Source organism: Phodopus roborovskii, unplaced genomic scaffold (assembly GCF_943737965.1).
Source record: "Phodopus roborovskii unplaced genomic scaffold, PHOROB, whole genome shotgun sequence".
NCBI lineage: Eukaryota > Metazoa > Chordata > Mammalia > Rodentia > Cricetidae > Phodopus > Phodopus roborovskii.
In genome coordinates this window covers 1367370-1381211 of record NW_026126461.1, presented here as the reverse complement: position 1 = coordinate 1381211, position 13842 = coordinate 1367370, and the positions used below count along the sequence as shown (strand labels likewise).

At 37.3% G+C, this 13842-nt stretch overlaps 1 protein-coding gene across 2 annotated transcripts in view; it reads right to left on the bottom strand.

The window, feature by feature from the left end:
• Gigyf2 (GRB10 interacting GYF protein 2) overlaps window positions 1-13842 on the bottom strand; it is a 115860-nt gene that overhangs the window by 66651 nt on the left and 35367 nt on the right. For both annotated transcript variants that reach the window (XM_051190725.1, XM_051190726.1), the window contains exons 5-7: window positions 10540-10651; window positions 5266-5377; window positions 3950-3990 (exon numbers count right to left, since the gene is read on the bottom strand). In XM_051190725.1, coding sequence (XP_051046682.1) covers window positions 3950-3990; window positions 5266-5377; window positions 10540-10651 — 265 coding nt within the window. The remainder of the gene's footprint in view (window positions 1-3949; window positions 3991-5265; window positions 5378-10539; window positions 10652-13842) is intronic.

Sequence of the window (13842 nt, the reverse complement as noted above, 5' to 3'; positions counted from 1 at the left end):
TATGATCACAGGAACTAATCTCTCCTGTACAGCAATCATTTCCTATTACATGGGACTTACAAATCTGATGTTACAGCCTTTTTCCACCTAATCTATTCTCCCATGGATACTCACAGGGGTAAGCCATGATTCTTACCCAGATGTTTGTAATTCGTGCATGTGCTAGGTCTGTAGCTCAGTGACAGAGCACTTTCCTAGTCTTCGGAAGACCCTGGGGTTTGATCCCTGGCATCAAAATAAATAATTTAAAGCAAGTATGTAGTATGACCCTTCTCTAATTTTAAAAGGAACAAGCAGAGGCTGGGAGGTGGCTCAGTGGGTAAAAACACCTGCAATATAAGCACACAAACCTGAGTTTAAAACCTAGAATCCATATTAGAAAAAAGCAAGAGATGTCTGTCTCCATGTACCTGTAACTCCAGAACCAGGAATGGGAGGGGACAGGACAAGCAGATTCTAGGAACTTTCTAGCTAGCCCACCTAACCAAAACAGCTTCAGGCTCAGTGACAGACTCTTAAGGGAGAAAGCAACAGAGAAATCACATCTATCTTTGACCTCCGCACACATGTCTATGGGAATAGGCACAGAGAGGTTCACATATAGAACTCACACACACACAAAAATAATAATTCCCAAATAAAAAGAACAAGTCATTTTGGTACCTTTAATAATTAAAGTATCTAAATTATATGTCATGAGACATCTCACAATTAATCAATATATCAGTTTGTCTCACAGATTAGTACTGCTCTCCCCAGAGGGTGCTGTAATTATTAACAAAGTCTAATCTATTTCACAATCAAATGGCAATTACTCACAAAACCAGAAAGATCAGAATCCTGAACAGCTAACCTGAACTCATCACCTTACCAAGATGTGTGTGAACCACTGTGCTACACTCTAGCACGTGTGCACTCAGCACACAGCCCTCCTTAACCAGGTGTCTCTTACATTTCACCTCTCTATTTTTATGGTTCACCTTTTCTTTTTTGTTGATGTTGTTGACTTGTGGGGGAGGGGAACCTTTTTAGATCAGGCTAGCACTGGACTTAAGTGATCTGCTAGCCTCTTTCTCCCCAAGAGCTATGATTAAACTCCTCAACACTAAGCCTAATTGGGATTCACCTTATCAAAGGCACGCATAAAACACAAAATACCTTTATTGCTTAAAATAGAGGCTGGTTAGGAAAATTAATTAGATTCATATAATAACTACAAATAATGATGACAATGAAGTTTTACTCATCCATTCCTGACACTAATAAAAATTCAAGCTATACTTGAGCTGCATATGGTGGCACACACCTTTAATTCCAGCACTTAGGCAGAGGCATATGGATCTAGGTTTGAAACTAGCCTTATCTACATAGTAAGTTCCAGGTCAGCCAGGAAAACTAGTGAAACTCTGCCTTTTAAAAAAAAAAAAAAAAAGATAATCTCACTAAGAGAACTCACTACTTCCCCAAAGCACCCAACAATTTCAGAAACTGTTAGATCATTTTAACAAAGTGTTTAACGCCTGCTTCCACTATTCAGACTTTGAAATTCAAGCAGGTCAAGTTCTATTTCTCTGTGAGCCAGTATTTGTAGTGACCCTACAAATCCTTCTCCAAGTTCTGTCCTGCCCACAGTCTCATCTCCTAGTCGAACAACCAATTTACTTGATGAGGTTATCAACACAAGGCTTCAAGTGCTTTGGCCTCCAACTGCAAGTCATGATCCTTTTCTTTGACAAATCTTAGGGTTTCTCATAAAAACAAAAGATTGATGGAGTTGGTTGTTTGCTGGAGACATAAATCACTTGCTGCTCTTACAGCAAAGCAGAGTTTCCCAGCACCCACATAGGTGACTTCAAATTGCCTGCAACTCCATCTCTCTCAGATCTGACATGCTCTTCCGGCCTCTACAGGAGGGCGCGCGCGTGCGCGCGCGCACACGCACACACACACACACACACACACGTAAAAAAGATGTGAAAGTAATAAAAGCAATGAGCTTTCCATCTTCTGGCTCACTGAGGGTAATTTAGACCTAGTAAATACTGTCCTGACCTATAAGGACACTGCTAATTAACATGAAGCTGAGGGCATCTAAAAGATGCCTGAGTCTTGCCACAAGAGTCTACTCCATATTATAATTCTGTAGTTTACTTACATAAGACTGCATTTTCTGCTGTTAAATTTATATTTCATTAGATTTGGCTTTTTGTTACCCCTTAATTTTGATCTGAAGTTCAAAATTTCCTACTCCACAGACTACTTCCCTGAGCATTCATTTACAATTCTGACCAGGGATTAACAACATCCTCCAAAGAAAACATTTAGCACCTGCACAAGGCCCATGACTCAATTAGGAATTCAATGTTGAATGAATAAATGAGTTCAAATACTCTAAAGATATTATCTTCTGATTTTACTTTGAGAATAAGGAATCTAAGAGCTTAGAATAAACATGGCCTTCTGATTTCAAATCCTGTACTACTCTTCATCACATCTCCACAATCAAGATCAAAAGTGCTGTGTCAGGGCCTGAAGAGAGGGTTCAGCAGTTAATACTGCTTGCTGTTCTTCCAAAGGTCCTGAGATCAGTTCCCAGCACCAATACAGAGTGGCTCACAACCACCTATAACTCAAGGTCTAAGGTCCAAGGAACCCTGAGCACCTGCACACACATACAATATACACACAGAGAGAGACATATACACATAAAAATGTTTTCAAAGTACTAAGTCAGAAAAAGATGGGAACAAAGGTTCTACCAAATCTCTTCAGACAGCATTCACAAAATGGTTTATAAGATGGGTGAAGCATGACAATAAATTACCTAGTTAAACCTATATTTTCAGCATGCTACACTCATTTAATGTCATTGCATTAATGAGAACCAAGAATTCCCAATGCCATGTTAATGAATAAACTAAATTACAAATATGTTTAGGTGAATTTTACATGGAAGCAATGAAATGAAACTGATTGTCTTAACTTCCGTGTTTACAAACCATTCTCATTCAATTCAGTCTATGAACAGTATAGAGTGAACATGTTTATGAGAAATATTGATCACTATCAAATACAATCATACTCTATAGAACATTTTTGGCATTTGAAGGAATATAGAAACTGAAAATTTTCAAGTATGTACTGATACTGTGAACTGGTGCTTTTTTTCACTAAACATTAATGCAGACCACTAATTTATCAGTCAGAAAACCCATCGTAACATTACAAATCAACTGAATCATCATAAACACTAAGTCAACTTTTCTTAAGTTCCTCTTGGGTAGATACCTTTACAATGTAATTTATTTGGTTGCTGACATCTCACAATTAAAACAACAAAAACAAAAACATGCTGAGTAGAAAAGGCTAGGCCAACAAGATGGATTGCAGGTAAAGGTACTGCTGTGTCTGAGCTCCAGAACCCACATGAAGGGAGGACAGAACCAACCACACAACCATTTGTGCAGTGTGGTATATGTTCCCCCAGCCCCACATATACATAGTATGCCATACATACACAATAAAAGAAAACAGTCCAATAGTTGATTAAAGTAAGAATACTCTATTTTAGCCTTTGCCTTCTTACACAAAAGCCACAGTTCCAGCCACTTCCCCGTTCTCACCCAAGAGATACTCTCTATGTTAATAAGGAATAATCTGATTTAGAATTCAGTCCAACAAGATGTCATATGGAAAACATATGCCTTGCAGAAAACACATAACCCTAAAATATCAAATCAAGTAAATCTTAATAGTTATATTTATTACTCTTGGTTTCACCCATGGAAGGCCTTAAGATCCACAAGACTCTTAACAGTGTTACAGCTCCATCTACTGGCTCTGTGCAGATAACAGTTAATCTGCACTAAGTTTATCCTTCAATATGGGCCTTGTTAAGCATTAATAACAGGAAAGTCCAGGATATAGTTCAAAACAGTAGGAACCTTACCTACATCTTTTCTTCCTGGCTTTTCAAAGCGCCTGTCACCCCTAAAAAGACAAAAATAAATTTCAAAAAGGGCTTGGAAAACCACCCCTAAAAAGACAAAAATAAATTTCAAAAAGGACTCAGAAAGCAAATAGATTTCCTATCATGATAACCACTTTCCTATACTCCCTTTAATAGCATTTCTGACACCTAATATTTAGAAAATACAGAAAAGTATAATGATAAAAAAAAAAAAACTCCACCACACACCACCTATGAAAAATTAGCTTCTAATGACTTGAATATTATTCATTTTAGTTAGAAACATGACAGGCTATTTATTTTACATACTACATTGGCAATGTTTTTCTACATCATTCAATTTCCTTTATTTGTGGTCCTGAATACTAAATCGAGAGCCTCTGGGTGCTGGGTAAGACAGTTATCACTGTTATAACCCTAACTCTCTGTCCTTATTATGATATCAGGGTTCACTTTTAACTTTAATGATTATATGATATTACATATATTATTTCATTATGTAATGGCACCATCATCTGTTTGGGATGCTTCCATTTTTCATAAAATAAATACTACAATGGCTATTCCTTTACATCCAGTATTTTGCAACCACCCTCTTTTATCTTGCCAGACTTTGTACAAAATCAAAAACCCTAAGAAGATGCGTTTCTTCATACCAACAAAATGATTGCTAGTCAAATTATCCATACTTACACTAATGTATTCATCTAGTCAAGCTTTTAGCTTTAAACAAGGATCATCTAAAACTTTCTAACCATGATGGCTTTTTAATAATTAATATTTTTAAATGAAGTTCTTAACGGTGCACAGAGGCTTCAGCTCTGTAAAGCAAAAATGGGTAAGTTCTGTGTTTTCAGATTGTTCCTTCTTTTGGGGGGGAGGGTGGAGAGAAGACAGGTTTCCCACCCAATTTTTGTAATTCTCTAGATCTCACTTTGTACCCCATTTTGGCCTGGAATTCATTATTCTTTTCTGCCTTAGCTCCCAAGTGCTGGAATCACAGGAACATGCAACCCTGTACTGGTCACATAAGGAACATGGTGTGCTTTGTTTTGTTTGGAGTACTGAAGGATGAACCTCCCCAGAGAGCTAACACTGAGTGATAATCCTAGCCCTTCTTTCTATTTGTATATTGAGTCAGGAGTTTGCTAAATTGTGCAGGATTTCCTGAACTCCGGAATCTCCTCCCTCAGCCTGCCAAGTAATGGCATTGCAGGAAAGTATAATGGAATCCCGCTGGAGGGAGTTTTATAGACCAACAAATCTTTATATTATAATCTGAACATTTTAGTTACCTTTCTTCCCAGCTCTGTGATCTATGCATTTCCCTGCCACCTCCTCGCCCGAACACACCCTCTACTTCATCAAAACTTCTTTGGTAGAAACCACATTCACCTCTACCTCTGCCTGAAAATAAGAAAACAGGGAGAGGGGAAATAGTCAGAAATGGACAGCCAGCACATGTTTAACATCAAAGGTTAATTTCTGTGAAGTTCTGCCATCCCTGTACAAAGCAGGGTGTCTCTTTAGCAAGGGCTATAATGTCTCTGATGTAGCTGAACTATGGGTTAAAAACAAAACAAAACCAAGAAACAAAATACTACTGAAAGAATCCCAGTGCTGAACAATAAACAGCATCAACATGAAGCTCTTCAATGAAAAGGTCAACAGTGTAAATCTAAGTTCAATAAACCATTATAAACTGAATATTTTAGTGAATTATTTTCAATAACTACTGGGAAAAACTTAATATGGAGAGAAGCTATAGTGGAAAATACCAAGAACAATAAAACTTTTATCTCATCCCAGAAAAGTAGTAGGAATGAACTATACAGTTTTAGGATTGTGAAATGGGTCCTTACAGGATAAAAGGCATTCTTCATACTTGACTCAAATATTGAGATAAGGAAAATAGCAACACTAAAATCAAACCACAGGTGATTGTGTCGGAACTTAGAGGCTTTGCAATTCAAATATAAACACACATCTAATGAAGGGCATTTGGTTAACTATCAACCTGGGACTCAGAATTTATCCCAGCAGAAATACCTCTGCAGAGACACAGTGTGGTAGAGCATATATAATCTTAGCACTCAGGGGGCCGAAACAGAGGATCAAAAGTTCAAAGCTAGCCTGCACTGCATCAAGAATGACTCAAAAAGTCTGGGAAAGATGGAAAGGACACAAAGGGAAAAGGGAAGGGGAAAGAGGAAAACAGAAAAGAGGAGAGAAGCATGATGGAATGTAAATCATCACACACAGCACATAGTTTCAATTAGTGATAGACTATTTACTGGAACCAGATTCAATCAGATTATAATGGAGCTGAAAACTATACAGTAACTAGAGATGTCTTGTGTTACTCAAGTATTTGTGGTGATACCAGTCTAAAGAAATCCACTGCACCAACAGTCACATAAAAACATGGTGTAGTTGACAACATACAGTATAAAGTATGTGACAGTGACGATAAATGGCTGTTACTGATTTGTGGATTTATAACACTATACAATATTTTCAAGTGTACTTCTTATTTTGAATTTACTGTAAAGCAATATCCCATTAGCAACATTAATCCTGTAATCATTGTCTCTTAATTATATCAAGAGACCAAGCCAGGTGACTAACCAGACCACCTAAACGGCTATAAATGATAATGCTCACACATCAATGAATATGAAATCATCCAAAGAGGCATTTATGATCCTGTATCTTGTTAAATAAGGCATGGCTACATATGTATATGAAACACTTCAATTTCAAAACACTAGAAACAAACTAATAATGTTTGGCTAAATAAATTCTGATAAGTTGGACAGTGTTGCCACACGCCTTTCATCCCAGCACTCAGGAGGCAGATACAGGTGGATCTCTGTGAGCTCCAAGGCCAGCCCGGTCTAACAGAGCAAATTCCAGGACAGACTCCAAAGCTACAGAGAAATCCAGTCTTGAATGCCCCCCCCCAATAAACTCTGATAAAATATCCTAGAACAATATAAAGCTACAGAATAAGGCACTGGTATAAATTCAAAACTTTGCTCCTGAATGACAAAAGCATACTCAAGAACAATACATATGTATGTAAAGTATTTGCCCACATCCACACTGTTGCACAGCTAACAGTCAAGGATACACATGCCAAGTGCCAGGTATGAGCAAGCAAGCAGTGTGCACTTTCAGTTGTACACATCCTGTACAGTGAAAAAACTGGAGGCAGCCTAGGAGCCCCAGGTCTTTTTACAACTAAAAACACCTTAGCAACTGTACCTAGCCTAATTTTTCCCACAAAGCAAAATGAGCAGAAGAAAGTGAGGTATATGGTACTGGGTAACAAATCCAGCACATTGCAAATGCTAGCCAAAGGCTCTACCACAAAAATACATCCCCTCCCCCCAAAATAATAGACTCTAAATAATGAAGCAAATCACTTCAACATCCATATATTTCTTTTACTTGTTCATCATAATCTATCAGGAACTGACTCAGATCACAGCTACACTTCTGTGACTCTTACAAAATATTAAAACACTGCAGAACTGTATGGGGGTAATGTTAGGAAAAACGAATATTCTCTTGACTAGTCTAAGTATCATTTTGTCTAATAAAACAGAAGTGAAAAACCAACTATAACAATCTCAAAATTCTCTCTTTCAGTTTCATCAATGTCACTTTAAGTCAACCTAAAATCAACTTCAAGTTTAAGCACCTTCCCCTCTAACACAAGAATATTCCTGTACAATAGTGATTTTAGGATGAAGAAAAAAGGCCTCTCTCCTTTTCAAGAATAATTCTGTCAGGGCTGGAAAAATGGCCAAGCAGTTAACAGCTCGTGAGTGGACCGAGTTCAGCTTCCAGCACCCACACTGCCTGGCTCATAACTGTTTAATTACAACTACAAAAGAACCAGAGCCCTCTTCTTGCCTCTGAGAGCACCAACTACACATTCCCTTATAGACACAAAGACATTTATGTAATTTTTTAAAATAGTCCCCCCCCACCCCCAGAGACAGGATTTCTCTGTGTAAAAGTCCTTCCTGGCTGTCCTGGAACTAGCTCTGTAGACCAGTATTTTAAAAAATAATAATTTTTCTCACCAAGTGGTGGTGGTGGACAACTTGAATCCCAACATTTGGAAGACAGAGGCAGGCAGATAGATCTCTCTGAATTCAAGGACAACCTGGTCTATAAAGCGAGTTCCAGGACAGCCAAGGCTACACAGAGAAACCCTCCTGTCTTTTAAAAGACTGAAACTTTAGTCTTGAAATAGATTTAAAAAAAAAAAAAATCAATGAAAACATACATAAATATGCCCTGCATCTGTGACTGGCCCTAATCCTGCTCATGTGACTAAGCTTTTCTAATTAGAAAGAGATCTGATGTTAGAGCTCCAACTTGTCACATTTAAGTCATCTGTAAATATAAATCCCATACACAAGAACAAGCAGGAAAACACAGTGACCAACGTTTTAAACTTTAAGGGCTGCCCTATTACCTAAGATTTCACCCAAATCTTTTTAAGAATTAAAATATGCTTCCATCTAACAATGTTAATGATGCAGGTGACAGTTTATGAATTTTTAAAGCATCCAGACTAGAATTTTAAAAAATTGACAATGTTACATTGTTTCCACTAACCATTTGTTCATTTAAATTTTACTAGGTCAGAAGTAAAATTTACTAAGTCTAGAAGTCAGCAGATGTGCATATGAGTTTTTTCTTGAGTTGGAAAGAGATACTACCTACAATCAAAAGAAAATCCAGTTATCATTAACAAGAAAGTTGAAATTAAGTGAAAATACAAAGACACAAGCATCACAGACCATTGTGACCATAGCATTACAAGTATTTTCACAAAGCTGAGTGTATTCATATAATTAATTCTATACCCTTCAATATTAGCATGTTAATTTACTACTTGTGTGTCTCAGCATATATATAGTTTATATGGGGTCTTGTGTAAGCAATGATTGTAAAGAAAAACTTCAAAGAAACAAAACAGGAAAACTCATCAATACTTACTTCACTTGTTTCTATTTGTGTGGGGGGGGAGGGATCACTTTGGTTGTTGCTGTAGGATTATCTAATGTAGCTCAGGCTAGCCATAAACTCTCAGTATGACTGAACTCCTGACCCTCCTGACAACACCCTCCAAGTGCTGGGATTACAGGGAAGCATTACCACACCCGGGTTTTGCTCCTTTCTTAATATGTGAGGTTTTTCTAAGGCCTACAGAGACCAGGTGGAGTATGTGTGTGGTCTGTACTCTTGATTAGGGAAATTTTTCTCTGGCTTGACCTGAAGAGCACAGGAGGGAAAGCTGCCAGAATGAAACCTCTTCTCACTTCATCCCACAGGAGAAAAGCATGGGAAATGCCCATGGGGAGGCCAGAAACATAATCAGTCAGTTCCATCTCCAAATATCACCATATACCAATATCCCAGACAGATCCCAGACAATGATGATGTGGGCACAACTTGGGAAATAGACATGTCTAGCTCTAATCACCTCAATGTCTGTGCAATGATGTTTCTTATTAAGTTCTAGTTTCTTATTAAGTTCTACAGATGAGTCTAACAAAAATACTCAGGTTAAAAAGTACTATTCCAGACAAAGACAAATTACAAACAAAAATTGTACCTAGTTGGGGGGGGGGGGGGGGAAATGAAAGTTTTAGCCTCTTCATCATTCACAAATCAGAATAGAAGTCACCTTCTAAATGAAACAATACATCCTCCATTTTTTATATTTAAAAAAACTGTATAAGTTATCCACAATGTATACATAATGTTCAAAATTTTTGAAATAAATAAAATTGAAAAAGAAATGTAGGTATTCCACATCCATAATGTGAAGGCAATGAATGGCCTTGGTCATTGCTGACACCCAGTTACACTTCTAAAGCATCTCTTAGAGAAAACTTACAACAAATGTTTGGACTAATGTTATGATTCTACCCACATAGGGTTTCATGCTGAAGGAATAACGATTTTAACAGAAAAAACAATGAATGCAAAATAGGGAATGAAAAAGAATAACAAATCAGCAACTTTCTAAGAAAAAAACATAAGTGCATAAAACTACACATTATGCCAGGGGAACGCTGCCTGTTTATATTTTGCTCTGACCACTAGGAAGTCTAGCCCCTAAAAGGTATCTAGGTGTTTCTCACTAAATTTCTCTTGGCTATGATAATATCTGCACATGATCTTTGTAAAGAAATGCGATATTGCATGGAGGAGGCTCTAGCCACCAAACCCCTTCAGGATGCTCTAGGTCCCAAAATACAAAGCTCCAGGGAAGAAGAATGTGAGCAATAAGAATGTGCTCTTTAGAAGTTAACTAGGACTATCTAGACTTCCTTCTGCTTCAACTTATACAATTAGAAACACATTCCTCCAAAACAGGAACTGCAGGAAAGGCATTTCAGAAAGGTTGCAGAAAAAAAATGTTCAGGCATTTACAGTCAACATCAAAGAGCGGTTGGTTTGATTTTCAATCAGGCATTAAAGTATTTAGTGATTTCCCTAGCCTCCTCCTCTTCCATGATTATTTTGTTCACATAGCTCACCTCGCCCTCTTGAAGAACTTCGACCTCTAGGAGCCCCCACCACTGTTCCTCCTCCTCCTCGTCCTGTCAATCGCAGGACAGCGGCACTATTTACAGACATGGAAAAGTTTCTCTGCCAAAAAATAAAAATAAAAATAAAGAAAAATAAAAATGGATAAAACACACAAAGCTACATATCGTTTCTTCCCACCTCCCACTGCACCTATAAAATATAGTGGTATCTAATTACTATAAGCAATGAGAAGCTATAACTTCATAGCATATAAAGATCATTCAAATCTAGTTACCTAACAATTTCTTTCTGTCTGTCTTCGAGACAGAGTCTCACTATGTAGTCCTGGCTGCCCTAGAATTTGCTATATAGACCAGGCTAGCCTTACCAGAATTTCAAATAGACCTTTCAGATCAGCAAAGTTGACAGCAAATTTGATATCAATGCCTTACACAAGGGAGTTTGTTGAGGAAATACTATACAAGAAAACAAACTAAAAGTGTTCTACATACCCAAATGCAGACAAAATAAACAGGCAGCAGGGAAAGTTTTGTAAAAGCAGTCTAGGTTAAACTGGCACTTTTAAGAGTGACCATTCTAACTGTACAGAAATTCACTGAGATGCATGGAGTTTGGGATTGGGCAAATGCCTATGTGGCTATTAAAATCTAACTATGTGGTGTTTCTATGAGTTCATTATAATAATAAAAGTGATTACATTTCATTTTTTTAAAATGGTACTTAAAAATCTCTTCACTTATGAGGAGAAAAGACAATCATTAGAAGGTCTAAAGCAAAGGGAACATGGTAAAAAGGAAAGATGCCTTTTCTGCCTGAATATACTCAACAACGTGGAATAGCAACTCCAAGTAGTAATTGCTAGAGTGACAGAAATCAGAAGTGAATGGAAAAGAATCAAGTAAAAATCTGTATGAGGATAATCACCTGACATACAGGTGTGCGTGCATCTGTCAATCACGTGAATAATGTGTGCTTAGGTGTGCTTGAGTGTGTATGTGATCACTATCATATAGGTACAAACCTACACTTGTACCCAGAGCCAATCTGGAATATAATCAAGTACAATTAGAATAGGAAGTGAGTATCCATGAGAAAGGGAAGACAGGAAGTTAAAAATGAGTCTACACCTGAATAAATGAAATAAAGGAAGTTTAGGTCACAAGAAATATTACAAGTCTTAATGAACTAAAAAACAGAAAATCCTGGACTTTTAACAGAAAGTTCTGCAAAAGGGTTTAAACAAGATTACTGCAACAGATTAAATGATCTTGTACACCCAGAATCTAGTACCCATTTGCATGGGTGTGACACGAGGACATGAACCATAGATATTGATGGAGTCAGCAGCCCAACTTGCAAGGGAATTAATGTGAACTTTAGGTTGGGTAAGACAGTGCATGCCAATAATTCCAGTGCTCAGGAGGCTAGGGTCTCCAGGCTGAGGCCTGCATAGGTTACTGTAAGTTTCAGGTCAGTTTGATCAACTTGGTAAGATCCTATCTCGAAGGAGGTGAGGGAGCTGGAAACATTTGTCAGTTTCATAGTGTTTATAGTCACCATGCATAAGCCCAGTACCATCCAAAACAAAAGTGTATAGATGAAAAAATTTCTGAAACTCAACTCCACTTCAGTTCTCAGTATCCTTAAATTCCCAATCAACTAAAATGACATCTACACTCTTTTGAAGAATATTCAATTGATTAAAATTATTTATAATTATTGAATTTTTAATATGTGCATCATTTTCTCCTCAAGGCTTATCTTTCTCTCAATTTTGTTCACTGTGATTTGTTCATGTAACTTTTAGAAATTATCCATGTAAACATAGTTTTCTTTGATCATGTAGTCAGGTAACTTCAAAACTGAAAACCTAACAATAAAATTGAAAACAGAAGTTAAGAGGAAATATCTAACTCAAGAACCATCAATTTCAAACTATATTTTAGTAATATTTAATAAACTGAGGTTAAAACATACACATTAACTTACCTTTTGTTAAGAATTAATCAGTGAACTACTAAATACACCTCTTGGCATTACTAAAATTAAACAAGTCTACAAAGTCCCAAAATCTCAATTAATGTATTACAATACTAAGGGGGGTGAGGGGAATCAAGGCTGGAGAGATGCTCAGAGGTTAAGAGCACAGGCTGCTCTTGGCAGAGGACCCAGGCTTGGGTACCAGAACCCACATGGCATTCACCAGCAGTTTCAGAGGATCAAGTGCCCTCTTCTGACCTATGTAGGCACTAGGCATACACATGATGCACAGACATACATGCAAGCAAAACACACATATAAGTAAAATAATATTTTCTAAAAACAAAGACCAGTGCTAACTGCATTTTATATACCAGGGCCCCATGTAATACATACATAATGCCAAATATATCATTAATAAAAATAGAGAAACACATGTACTTTCATATATTACTGCCCAAGTACAAACTAGTTTAATCTCTTTAACAAGCAAATTCTCAAAATATACTTAAATTTCACATAACACAAAAATGCTACTACTTATATATGTAAAAATTAATGTAAGTAAATAGATCACTAAATCGGTACTGTTTATAAAAGCAAAACATGAAAGCTACCTAAACATTAACCAATAATGGCTAATTTAAAGAGCGAGAAGACTTCCAAGTCTTCTCTGCTATGTTCTAAAGGATGAGGCATTTCTTAATTTAAACTGTATTTCAAGAAAAGTCAACATTCACTCATTTCCTCATTTCTAGTAGCTGATTCATTGTTAACAGTTTTAAAACAGTATTTGTTAAATAATCTTTAATTTTTCACAATGATTCATGTAGCCAATTACTGCACTCTGATTTCTTAAGAAATGTTATGGAGCAAGGAGTAGTATCACACACCTTTAATCCAAGGACTCAGGAGGCTGAGGAAGGTAGATCACTGAGTTCGAGGCCAGTCTGGTCTATAGAATGAGTTCCAGAGCAACAAAGGCTACACAGAGAGAGAGAGACAGACAGACAGAGAGAGAGAGAGAGAGAGAGAGAGAGAGAGAGAGAGAGAGAGAGACAGAGAGAGACAGAGAGAGAGAGACAGACAGAGAGAGGGGGGAGGGAGGGAGGGGAGGGGGGGGGAGGGGAGGGGGAGGGAGGGAGGAATGGGGAGGAGGGGTTAATTAATTTTATGGGATGTTTCCTAACTCATTCTTTGAGTCACAGTCCAGCATTTCTTTTAAAGCTTTTCTGGCCAGTGTTATTTCTAGAAATCTCAAAATTGTTCTAAGAAAAAAATTTATACCTACAAAAAGTACAAATATTTCC